Source organism: Salarias fasciatus, chromosome 1, assembly GCF_902148845.1.
Source record: "Salarias fasciatus chromosome 1, fSalaFa1.1, whole genome shotgun sequence".
In the NCBI taxonomy this organism is placed as follows: Eukaryota; Metazoa; Chordata; class Actinopteri; order Blenniiformes; family Blenniidae; genus Salarias; species Salarias fasciatus.
This window is the reverse complement of record NC_043745.1, coordinates 21577680-21591508: the sequence shown is the minus strand read 5'-3', so window position 1 is coordinate 21591508 and position 13829 is coordinate 21577680. Positions and strand designations below refer to the sequence as shown.

The window sequence follows — 13829 nt, the reverse complement described above, 5'->3', positions numbered from 1 at the left end:
CGCATTTCCCTCCACAGCGCAGTAAAACCAGGTGATGAGAGGGAAGAGGAATGAGCCCCGGGGACAGCCGGCAGGGGACTGAAGGGGAGTGCCGTAAAGCTGGATGCCATGGAGCCGCACAGCGGAGGGACTCCACTGCGGCTAAATGAGAGACGCCGCAAAAGCAAATACACGGGAGCACTGGGAAAAAGAGTGAACGTAGAAGGGCCGACAGGTAAGCCTTTTAACGCAACTTCTAATGTGTCAAATGAGAAAAAGACTGGATCAGGAATCCCTAATGTCTGAAGAAATCTGAAGGTGCTGAGGGACCAGGACCTTCGAGCTGGCTGTAGAAATTAAAGTTCCTTTTTTGTAATTGCCCGGCATTACATTACCGACATTACCCTGAGCTCAACTCAACAGAAAACTACACATTCAAACAAAACGATGGAGAGGAACTGTGGATTGGAGACATGAAAAGAAATGACAGAAAAAAAAAACACTGAATGGATGCAGGCAGAAGTGAATGAAAACAAACAAGAACTGCGAGAAGTTCTTTCAGAACGTTTCAGAGCACTTCGACAAGAAAGTCAAGCATATCAACAATTCACAGTACTTACAGGCTTACTTGTAACAACAGCTGAATATATTGTATGAAACTATTGTTTTAATTTTGGCATCCTCTCCCATAATGATCGGTTCTCTTCAGAAACAGAGGCTGGTTGAATCAAATCCCCCAGATTTGTAACCGACAGGAAATGCCTCCATCAGCACTGCTTGTGATAAGGGGAATCCCCATTAAGTCATACTGTCTGCAATGCATCCAATTCAGCTTCCTGTGAGAAAAGCTGCACAGCTCAAGTGCAACAGAGAAGCAAACTTATTAAGTTTCATACTTCACAAAACAGTGTCAATAAGGGAACCGTACACATATGTGAGTCCTTTAAGACACAGTGGTTGTGTTGGGGTCTAATTGGCCACCTTCCTCAGCTCAGGGTTGATCCCCCAAGAAGCGCGACTTGCCTCCAGAGACCAGCTCCTAATTAAGCAGACCTGGGATTATTTTGTAAATATCTGTTTACCACTACGACCCCCTGAGGGTGGGAGGTGGCAGCAGAGAGGAAAACACTACATTGTAAATATGAACACTATGGGAATGGGTGGCTTGGCAAAGCCGGGGCTGTGCCGAGCCAAAGTGATGTGAGCCACATTCCTCGGGGATCAGGGGAGCGCTGTGGGCTGTGCACTGCGGTAATGTGGAGCGAACTGCTGGGACCGAGGCTGCGGACAGCTAAGGCTGGGAGTTGGGAATTAAAGAGGGAGGAGATCACACAAGGCAGGGAAAAACACGGTGGAAGACTGGTAAACAATCTCCAGCTTCACGTGAATGAAAGCATGGAAGATGTCTTGGTAGTCCAGCATTTTGATCACACTGTAAGCCGGGGGGGGGGGGGGGGGGGGGGGGGGGACTTTGGAAAAATTCAGGAGAAAGAAATATGATATCCAGTTTACTGTCTTGCGACCCTGCTAATAAATCTGTCCTGATTTGATCTGGTGAACTGAGGAGGCGACTGATGAAGGCCCTGTTTGATTGTTCTGTGTCACCGACATAACCCTTGTTTATTGTAAGCGCCCGGCTCTCCGGCTAAATGGAGGCGCCAAATGCAGCGCGCCGCTGAAGCCCTCGAACCTTCTCCCAACACACTGCGTTCCAAGTGAGTCCACTGTAAAGCCGGCTAAACAAACGCGTAACAGCCAGCAGTACGTACATGCAGGAATGACACTGACAGCATTTCACACAGCGGCGTGAGAGGAGCAGATCTGATTTGGTTTGTTATTTTGGAGTCTTGTTCGTAAAGTGCTGTGGTTGGCGTGAGCCTGAAATTAAACGTTTTCACATTTTTACACAAATGCAGTGAGGCGATTAAAAAAAAAATACTGTCAAAACACAGCTCCAGCTGTTACAGCCATGTTCACCTCAGACAGAGTTCAACACCTTTTACAATCACAAGAAGCATTTCTGCATCACTCACAACATTTTATTCTAATCTTTGATCAATTATCATAGCACAAATTGTCTTTGTATGCTAAACCTGCAGTTTATTGAATAAAGAAGAAAATAAGAAATAGTAAGAAAAACTATGTTCCAACAAATATTTTTTTATCTTATAAGACCATAAGATTTAATGAGACCACAGCCACATCGTGATTAAAAAATACAAGATGTTTCACCCTGTGGAAAATCTGAGAGGATGTGGTCGGAAGCCAAAAGTGACACCTGTGCTGGGTTAGGCAAAGTGAGAGAGGTGAAAAACAACATCTCAAGGCAGTCAGTCCAACGGACACGACACACCGCCGGGCTCCACAGAAGCAGACCAGGAGGACGACACTCCTCCAGAGCAGGCACACAAAATCCCGCTTGGCCTCTGGAAATACTCATCGGGACAAAGAAGACCAGAAGGTCTTCTGTTTTATGGTTGGATGAAATAAAAAAATTATTGCCTGGACAAAATGATTTGGTGTTCATTTGGTGTTTAAAAAAAACAACAACCACCCAAAAAAAAAAAAAAAAACCATCCTCATTGTTAAATGTGGTGGTTGGAAGTTAATGCTTCAGGGGTGTTTTTCAGCCAATGAACCAGGAAACCAAACCACAGTAAACGGCATCATGATAAAAGAGCAACACATCAAGATTCTCAACCGCAGCATCTGCAGGGAAAGTTGGCCGAGGGTACCAGTGGACACCTCAGCACAACGACGACCTGAAACTCTCAGCAGAAGTGGCAAAGAAATGTTTTGCGGACCAAAACACCAACATTTTGCAGTGCGCTGGCCAGAGTCTTGACTTGAATCCAACTGAGAATCTGTGGAGGAGCTAAAGATGAGAGCGACGGGAAGAAGACCCTCCAAAGCCGAAAGACTTAGAGCTTATTGCTGGAAATGAACGGTCAAAACTACCAGTGGAGACGAGCAGAAAGCTGGTCAACAATCACAGCTATAAGAGTCAATAAAATCCTTTTTTTATTGGTTACTGAGAATAGCATGAATCATTTTGGACCTGCCACTTTTTCTTCACATGTAAATAAAAGCTGAGAAAATCTTTTTTTTTTTCAAAATGATGGGTACAGCTTCAGTAGTAGGTAGTAAAGTGTGTGTGTGTGTGTGTGTGTGTGTGTGTGTGTGTGTGTGTGTGTGTGTGTGTGTGTGTGTTCTAGTGCCACAAACTGCATCCAAACACATGTTCGCAGATCGGACCACTGGTGAACAAAGATTTCATTGCTCATTCTGTTGGCCTTTGATTCCCCGCCCTCCTGCTCCACAGCTGCCCATCCCCCCCATCCACCCACCCACCCCCCCCCAACAAGTGAGGCTCATCCCTGCATTCTACAACGAGACAGGACATCTTTGAAAGTGAGGAAAACAGGCCGATTAGACAAGCCGTGACATACCAGGCTTAGTGGGTTCACTTCCAGGAACTACTGCTCGATATTACTGGTAGATCAGCAGGCTGTGGGGAGCTGGGAGGGGGGACAGAGGCAGGAGGCGAGCGGAGATGCAGAGGTTTGGGAGCTGAGCTGCACAATAGTCCGCATGAGGAATTGGGAGAGTACTGAGAGGGGAAGTCATACAATGAGAATGAGAAAAAGGGTTTTGAATAGGCAGAGGGAAATGGCTGCAGAGGGGAACAGAGGGCTTCAGCCTCGGTGTATTACCCACAGCTCATTGATCAGACTCTTCTCAATCCTCTCTGTATAATTTTGTTTCACATCAAACAAATGCCTAACTGCCCTACTCAACCAGTCTCCATGAAAGAAGTGTGTGCGAGCAGCATCAACACTGTTTGAGTAGAAGACATAGGGACATATGTTTACTGTGCATGTAAACACTTTGCTCCATCAGTATGTATAAACGCTTTATTGGGGGCTTTACAGGATCTCCCGCCCTCTGAGATTTCTGTCAGTAACAAAGTGGAGCAACTTCTAAGCAGGACATACGGTTTTTGAACATTTCACTGTGTTTTGATCCAGTCAAATTCATTAAAAGAAGAAACTATTTCAGCTTTCTTAAGTTACATAAATATACCACTTTCCCATAAAGCAAAGAGGCTGGAGTTGTTCACAAATGTGTGTTTCAGAGTCACTGTTCTAACAGTTTACTGGTCCAGTTCACTAAAGATTAAACGGAGCCGTGTGCGGCCCCTCAACTAAAATGAGTTTGGCTCCCTCGGCATAAAACATGTTTACAGGTGAGACCCGGCTGCTGCAGCGGGCCGCCAGTCACCCCTCAGTCTCAAGTCTGTGGACGAAGTAGGTCAAAACCAAATCAAAATCATCTGAGCTCACAGAATATCTACCCTATTTTTATAAGCAGGATGCTTTTACACAATGTTAAAATAATAACTGGTGTTCTTATTCACCATCAGGGTAGTAATGACGAAATCCTCCACAGAAGAGGCTGGCTCTCGAGGTCCTGGAGGACAGCTAACAGTCCAACCCTGTTTACCGAGATCAACATTTCTACAGAGCTGCTTCTTGATACGCCTTTAAGCAGGAAAGCTTTGAAACCTCGCAGGACTGTGGCTCTCTGGGATCAGGAGGATCAGAAGGGCCCACTTATCCTCTATATGCATTCCATACAGCACTATTCATGAAGCCACTCTTCTTCTCCGCATTCTTTTGAACATTTTTTTCCCTGCCTCTGAAATGAGTAAATATCTGGTGATGTGACAGGCTGGAAAGTTAAAAGCACCGAAATACAGTATATTGTGGAACATCTTGGAAATTGAAATGTAATCAGAAAGTATAAATACGACGTGCATTTCAAAATGACCTTTTTATTGTAAGTTGTTAAAACATTTGATTTTAATCGGTGAGGGGCAACGTAGGCCTGAGAAACAAATTAGTCAGTATGTGACATTTGTGTAGAATAGTAAAAAAGAACAAAAAACCTGTATTTCTCCTCAAAGTGAGGAGGCTTCGTGCCTGTAAACAATGAAGAGAGCAGCTCCGCTGTGGCTGCTGTTCTCCAGCCGGAGTCAACAGAGCCATGGAATCCACGAGCAAAGCCAATCCGCTGAAGCACCCGGACTCTCTCCATACATCTCATCTTTAAATACAACCAATCAGCAGCGTGCATTTTTTTTCCTTTAGGCCCTGCGACTGCACCGACATGCACATTCTGACACGGCCAATGGTCACAAAATGGTAAGACTGAAATATTTCCAGTTTTTCTTAAATCATAAGTGATCACTGATACTAATAACAATGAAAAATTAAAAGCTGAGTATAAAATTTTGTTGCTGAATATGAATTTAATTAAACATTCACCCATCAATCAGTGGCTGTTAATAATGAAGTAAATCTTCATGGTTTTGATCATCTTAAAATGGAGCTGCTCTCCCCCCCTACATTAACAGGAACCAGTTAGAATGACTAGCAGCAGGCACGCCCAGCTGAGAGGACGTCCCGGGGTCGACTCAGGACCTGCTGAAGGGATTATATCTCTCTGCCGCTGTGAGCGGCTCAAGACTGCGAGGACAGAGTTATCTGGGCTTCCCTGCTCTCCATACAGGAGAGAAGATGAATATAACCTATAATAAGAAGAGCGATCTAAAATTGTTTCAAGCTACAATATATTTCGCTAAAGACAAAAAAAAAAAATCTTCACCTGATAAAACTGACTCTCGCAGCTCTGCATATATCATTAATCCCCGACTGAAGGGTTTGTATGGTTTCATTAACAGAAATGTAGAATGTGTCAGACTCTCAAATACAAACTCGTACAGTGGTGAGCCGTAACAGGATGAGTGACTGAGTCACGACTACAGATAAAAGATGGAAAAGAACCGACCAGCATTTTATTTCAAATATAAACCCACATGGAAAACAGCCTCTGGTAATACGTCAATTTGTGTTTCAAGCAACAATAAACAAAACACAACTGGAAAAAAAAAAAAAGCGAGGCTGATGAGTGCTGGGAAACAGGGGTTCTCCATGGCAAGAAAAGGGAACAACGCCACATGACCAGTCATGCAAAAGCTACTGAGATCAAGAGCTACCACAGCTCCAACAGATCTCATTATACAGGAGATAATTGCTCTGAGCAATTCTGACAATCAATACAATTTCTGACACTTCAGTCAGCTGAAGATTGATGAACACGTGCCTCCTCAGTCCAATCCCCTCTGAAACTGTGTTTGTCTCACTGAGAAGCCAAAACCATTTCAACTTGTGGAAAAAAGCTCTCGGAAAATAGTCATGACAAAAACCATTTCAGTACTATTAATACTACTGAAATGTTATAATCCGTGTTCTAAGAGTGTCACACAAAAAAGAATAAATATAGACATACTGAACAGCTGGTCTGTACAGTAACGTACAGACCAGCACACCTATACATCAGACAAACACAGAGACCGTTATATTGAATACCAAAGCTTCAAAGACAAACTAACAGCACAGTTGATACAACAGTTTTTCCACAACTGTTACCAGCAGAGGATTTTTTACCTGCAACTCTCTCCGACTGTGACGATCTCCACTTCACTGTCCGTTGAGGTGACGTTGATCTCCTCACTGGCAGGGACAGCAGGAGCAGGAGCTGGAGAGGCCTCGATCACGACCACGTCTTCATCCAGAGCGCCTGAGAAAACCAGGGGAGGTTAGCACCGAGTTCGAATCCATCACTGACATTACAAGAAGCCAAAGTAAGCATCTGGCTGCAGAAATGCAAAGAGCCGATCTTTACCACCTTTTATGTATATGCGTATTATATATGCTGCTCCAATTTAGATTTTCCAAGAATCTAATGTTCAACGCAAGCAATCGGATTAAACTCCTTGGGAGTTGTACGGTGACCAAGATGTGAAGGAAAAACTCTTAAAAAGTATTGGCTGTTGCTAATTTGTTGACACTAATTTGTACAGGAGAAAAGAGTCTGGCTGTTGGCTTCAAGACTGGAAAATGATTCATCAAAATGTTCAAGATATGTTAAAGATTTATTTCCATGCTACACTTAGACATATTACCTGAGAGCGGTGGGGTCTTGGTTTTAATTCAGAAAGTGCTTAAGAAATTAAAAAAGTAAATTTGGAAATATAGCCACGTCTATGGCGCAAGTCGCAAAGCGCTACTGTGCCAACCCCCTGTGAAGCAGAGCAGCCAAATACATTTCGACTTCTGCATGAGGACATCTGCCTTCATGAAGGTAATACAACACAAAATGTGTTTAATTTTACAAGAGATAATCAGAGACGTTTTCAATATACCTATATATCTGCATTAATATTAAGATTTGTGGTCAAATGTTCATGAAAAGGCTGAATTTTTGCTCTACTGGCTGATTATATTTCAACAGCACATTACCCACAAGCATTCACATACTTTATTATCGTGGTTTACTTCAGGTTTAAATTACATAATCAAGCTATCTTTTTTTTTTTTATCACCGGTTGTAAAAACAAAACAAGTATAGTCACAGGTGACTGGTGTATTTGTGTTTCTGTCTCTGTTTGTAATTACTGTAATAATTTCTCAGTGACAGTGAGAGCTGCTGGTTCATATATTAGGAGTGTGAGTGAAACCTATGAATTCTCAGACCCCCGCTTTAAGATCTAAATGCAGAACCACGATCACACAGCATCATGCAGTAGATCATCTTCTGAAACAGAGTCAGAAGTCACTTCTATTAGTAGCTTTCTGCCACACTGGTGTTAGTAATAAAGTCTTCTGTTAATACAGTGAATATTAGAAGCAGCACCTTCATTTCATCGACAATTGCCCTGAACGTTTGATTCACTGGAGTCGAAAGAAGGTTGGTAAAAGGAGTTAAAGTCAGATTTGCCTTTCGAAAATTGCTACGTGACAAAGGTTAATAGTGCATTGTCAATGCTCCGGTAGTATCGACTGTGTTTGTGTGCACGGCGCTGAAAGGCTTGCCATTTTCCCCAGTGTGATTTCTATTCCAGTTGTCTCGTGAGAGCTGCTGCTGCTTAGCACCCTCTGCCAGTCTAGCTGCTGGGCACTGTGGTGAAGACTTCATGCAGTCACACAAACAACAACACCTTTCAAGTTGGCGGTGATCGGTTCACTGCTCCGATAGGCAAACGGCACCGACCACAACCATCCCAAACATGACTGAAGGCAGGTACACACGACGGGATAACAGGACGATTTCTGTCCCGATCTTCCCCTAGCGATCAAACCCGGCAGAAGAACGACTGTCTGATGCTTGCAAATAACATCATGTGTGATTTTCCTGTGCTGTTTGGTGTGTTGGCAGTGGTTTTGTCTGGTCCGATCCACTTGGAAGCGCTTGTAACATTGAGTGTGAAGATCCTGACATTCTGCTGAAGAGTGAGTTAAAGTGTGGCGTCCTCCGTAGTGCACGCCACACGCTAAGATCTAAAGAGAGAGATTTTGTGAATTCTCTCATTTGTTGTCATCAAGTGTGCGGTCTCGAAATCTCTGACAGTGTGAAGAATTTGTAACGTATCCCCGCCTTCACACTGGAATGACGTGTGATCATTTTGGACCGTCTGACCTGAACAGTCCAGTCATCTGAAAGATGAGGAACATGCCTGAAAATATGGTCTCCGTGATCAGATGTGTGGCTAAAATTCTATCTTCATCTGAATATTTTCCATTGAAATTTGGGTGGAGACAAGTTTGAACTATTCTCTGCATCGTTCACACACCTACTCCTACCCTGGACACAGAGAGGCCAGGTTTCATCATTCACCTTCCTGCTTTCCACTGCTGTAAACACATGCCTTGCTTTTCCTCGGAGACCGGCTGTTTCTACGCAAAGCCTCCTGCTCGACAGTGTCTGAGTTCTCTCCCACCTGTATACTACCATAGAGGCACAACAACTAAGTTTCCATTCTCCCTGAGGGCCACGGCAGCAGAAATATTGCTGGGGCTGAATAGCTACGAGGAAACAATGAGCCAAGTTAGAGGTGGAGCTTTCCAGAAGATCTCAATCTCTCTCACTGAGGAGGAGGAGAGCAGAAATTTACGGTTTGAATTTGGGAGCAGCATAAACCTGCGGTTCCCACAGGTACGGAGGGCAGCAGTTTCCATTACCTTTTGTTAGATGTGAGGTTCTGACATGCAAAAAGGAGCTGCTACTCCTTTAACACCACTGCCAAATATTTTTATATCCATCCATCACGAATATAAACACCTGAAATCAAAGCTGTGACGTCTTATTGCTTAATTCCAACAAGAGCTTTCTTCACATCGCTTGAGAAACCAACGGGAAGCTGACATGTAATCGACATTAAAAGAAGCGTACTTTTAATTCTTTCTGGAGTAACCAAACGCAATTTAGCTGTGCTGGCCTGTTTTAGCTACACCGACACAGGATGGAATAGATTTCCACTGCAGCCTCAAAGCCAGGAGAAGTTGTGCTGCTCTGGGTCTTCTTGTTTGAAAAGGTCAACCTGTGATGTCTCCTCCTCTCTGCAATGCCCTGGGCAGGAAACACTTCAACATCTGTGCTCAAGACTGCTGGCAACATTTCTTTTCACATTCAAGAGTCCCAAAGCTTCCACACCAGGCTCAGTCTGCAGAATTCACTACTGACATTCCTGCTTCTACTTTGAGATATCAGACTGTTTACTGATCGTTTTCACTCGTGGTCTCCATGGACACGGCCAAAACTTGGTCACGAGGAAAGCTGCCAAAATGCATGCACTGTGGCAGTGCAGCTCGGCCGCTCGCTTCCCCTCACTGAGGGGGGGGGGAAAGAAAGGCCAAAGTGAGATGGTTTACAATCGCCACATTCCTGCTAAAGCCAGTAAAATTCAGATTGCACAGCATAGAGAACGGGAAGACTATAATGCATCCCTATTAAGGTCCTATAAATGTGAAACTAAAACCCCAGTCCTCCTTGCCTCTTAATCACAAACTGTTGCTACGAGAAGACAGGAAGCTACACAGAGGTAAATATGGCTCTGTCCCACATTTCTGAGGTCTGCAGCAACCATCATATCAAAGACAAGAGAGCATTTGTTGTGAAATTGTACAACAGTTCAATTTCAACATCTGATGCTATTTGAATTCTACTTTTCATCTAATATGGTCAAAAGAATTGCAGATAGCAGCATGTTGTTCTATTAATTCTTAACCGTTTTGGAAGCGAGCACATGTATGTGACACACCGACAACCTTCCTGTGAGTAAAAGCCATCAATGAAGAGACGGCACCACACATGCAGACCTCTCCTGCAGCAGTCGCCAGTCATCTCAGCTTCTTTTTTTTTCCTGCATATTAATTCAGCATTGCATCAATGTACTTCAATTAAAATATGTTAATGCATCCCAGACAGCATTTTTCCTGCAGGATTAGTGAACTCAGAGCCGGTGAGACTTCGGAGACTTCATCCTATTACACATTGTGATGTGTGCTTTGACCAGACTCATAACTACAAAATAGTAGCAACTGGGTTGTGCTGTATGAAGTACTTATTTTACCTATTAATTAAATTGATTTTTTAATAGTTAGTACAGTTGATAATAGTGAACATACAAACGACGTGCCTGATTGCATCGCCTCTCGTGATGTTGACAGTGTTGCACTGTGAAGATGCAGTATTGTGTTACACAAGCTTTCTCTGTTGGTTTGCAATGTTCCTGACCATATGACACAACCTACATAAGCATACCGCATACACAACAACTACACACACACACACACACACAGATAAATCTGTAATTACCAGAGGCGACAGTAGCACTGTTGGGCTGGCTGCTGGTGCTGCTGACATCCACATACAGCTCGTCTTCCGCTTCGGTGGAGGAAGGTGTGGACGAGTCGCTGCTCAGCTCGTCGCTGGAACTACTTGTGCTGTGGAGTAGCGCATATTTCCTACGAGCAATCACTTCACGTTTCTTCCTCTGGAGTATTAGTCGCTCCTTTTGCTTCTGAGTCCGCGGTGTTCCACCACCGGTGGTTTTCACGAAGCGTTTCCTATGCAGAGGCCGCCGGCTGCTGAGGCACTGCCGCTTCAGCAGCACAGGCTCGGCCTCGGACCGCGCCCACTTGTGAGAGCGATTCGAACGAGTTCGACCCAGGATGGGGCGCAGGGCAACTCCTGCCGACCCCCCCCGTTGCCAGGGTGGGGGCTTTGTGTTGCCCCCCGGTTGCGCCAGCCTCCCCGTCGTCCTCTGAGCTGAGAGTGTCCGAGTCCCCGAACCGAAGACTGGATGAAGGGGAGGAGGCACAGTCACTAAAAGAGGACTCGTGATTATGTTCGTCCTCACTGGGGTGCTGTAAATGTTCCACTCTGGGTCGCTGAGGAGCCAGTGAACTCTCACTGATGTGACCCCCCTTCAACGAACAGTCCGAAGGCCCCGCCTGTTGGCCTTTTCTTTTTCTGCGCCCAGGGAGGCTCCGTTCCGAGTCTCTGTGCGCCCCAGTGTCCCTCAGGGGCCGATGCCTGGACTCACAGAGGGTTTCGAAATCGCTACCTGCCTTTCCAATCACCTCCATGTTACTAGGAAAGCTCTTGGCTGCCTCCATGGGCTCTGGATTCACCAGTGGCTCCTTCAGTTGCTCCTGTCTGCTGGCGGCCTCAGAAGGCACCTCACTCTTCATGGTGACAGGATTGTCCTCACAGTGCAAACACCAAATGCACTCAGATCAATTGCTAGGCCTCTGTCCGCTGCATCTCACAAAACCTAGAAGGAAAAAAAAGAGAGAGAGAGAATGAGAGATGAGCAAGCCACTTCGCTGGTTCAACTGCTCTGATGCTGTGGATTATTTGTAGACGTATCAGCATTGTCATTCAAAGCACAATGTGGACCAAATAAATGGATCAAAATCACTTGAGGGATCATCTGAGATTTCGGTGTTTTTCCAAAACAACGTCTGATGACGTTCAACTCGAGTGTGAACAAAGGAAACGATCAGGGACATATGAATGAAACTAATACTGAATGAAAAGGCGATTATAGGCGTCGTCCCTTGGAAACAGATGTTCACTGTGTGTGGAAAGAAAGAAAATATCGTGCTTTTAACTTTCTCTTTTTTTTTAACAAGCTAGAGGGCCTTCAGCTGATGAGACTTAAGCTTAAAACTCTGTTCGTTTCAGTACACATCATTTTGAAAGTTAGGAAAAGTGTGTCACAAAATCATCATCTGAGCTCCTCTTCAAAAACCAGAAATATGAGTGAAAATGAGTCTCCTAGTCATACTGAGTAAAAACACCTGGTGCCACGATGGCAAAATTAGGATGAAATAGGACAAAACTTTCTTTCTAGGAACAGGTTTTACGTGAATGTTGAGATCTGTAGAACATACTGCTCTCCTTATCTGACTTTCTCAATGTGGGACAAGGTAGTGGACTCCATAATTGAGGAGTAATATTGATTGAGAGCCGAGGATAAAACATCGACCACCAACTCTGCAGTGATCACTTTCCAGCAGGTCCTCCCACTAACTTTGATCTGATAGAACAAAGATTCAAGGATTATTCAGATACTACTGTGTAAACTGGGAATTAATCTGCCATTCCCTTCTTCATCCTCCAGTCCACACAGCTCCAGTTACCATTGTCAGCGGTAGGAGTTCCTTAATTAGCGATTTCAACACAGTCTGCTCCTCTGTTCAATCAGCTGGTGGTTGCTGACTTCAAAGATGCAGCATTTTTACCTTTAGTTTCACTGTTAGACAAGCAATCGCATCTTATGGCACTGACTTATTTAATAAACTTTGTACCAATTGATTTTAACCTCCTGAATTTTTCTTTAGTAATATATCTGGCTGGGTGATGCCACAAATTTCCGCAGTTTGGCAACAATCAAAGCACTGATTGATTACTGAGTTTCAGAGGCGGTATTATAGACCAAGCAGATGAGGGGGAAAAAAAAGAATGTCCCGATTTATGAATTAAATATAAAGGTGAAACCAGTAAATAAATGAAAATGAAATCACTGAAGGTCCTCTCACATAAAAGCCTGAATCCACTGACGAAAAGTGACAAACCAACCATAACTGTTTGATGAAAGGATGGAGCCACTTTAGGGCAGAACAATGCTTTAACCTCAACTTCTGAATTCAAACTGGATCACAACAACTGAGATGTGAGAAATGTCCCACAAGTCATTTAGAATAGACAGCCAAAAAAAAAATGGTGACAGTCGAACTCCTTTAAACAAACAGATAGATGCATATTATTTTTTTTAAGCTTTTAAATCCTGGGCAATGTGTTCATTCAAGTCATTCTGCTTTCTTTTCTTAATAACACATTAGGGTAGCGTGACCCAAGAGAGCTGATTAAAGATAGAAAATAAATACCCACAGGCTGAGTCAAAAGTTTTGGATGAGTCAGTACTGATGTTTTTGCGTCTCGTTAATTCCCGGAAACACGTGAATCAAACTAAACCAACAAGAGAGCTAGGAGACAATATCCATCATGGAAGTAAATCTCATGTTTATGCCATGGTTTACAGACAGGCTGGTCTATGTTTGGTATAGCAACAGTACATCCCAACAGAGACACTTTGAGAATGTTGAGGTTCGAGAACCTTTTCTCCTCATGGTAACATCTCACATCGTAACTAATAAACTGTACTTTGCTTTCATTTCAGTGGTCAACACTGGTCGAAAAGTGAATGAATGGCAGATTTCTTTCTGGCATTACATCACATAAAACAGTGTCCCCTCAAAATTTGTTTTCATTGTGTGTTACAAAGCATTTGTTACAGTATTAAGGGATGGTTTCAAATAAATTTAAAAGAGCTGCAATGTAATGACTTTAAACTGGTGGAGCTGAAACATCAGCGTGGAAAACCCTTCCATCTATTTTATACATAAAAACCAGCACAAAAGTGAAAACATGTACGATTT

The 13829-nt window shown here is 43.8% G+C and overlaps 1 protein-coding gene across 1 annotated transcript in view; it reads right to left on the bottom strand.

Moving 5' to 3' along the window:
- The window catches only part of rnf111 (ring finger protein 111), a 30116-nt gene that overhangs the window by 14319 nt on the left and 1968 nt on the right, over positions 1-13829 (bottom strand). Inside the window, 3 exon segments of the mRNA XM_030088383.1 lie at positions 6489-6621; positions 10699-11075; positions 11077-11659. Coding sequence (XP_029944243.1) covers positions 6489-6621; positions 10699-11075; positions 11077-11576 — 1010 coding nt within the window. The 5' untranslated portion in view covers positions 11577-11659.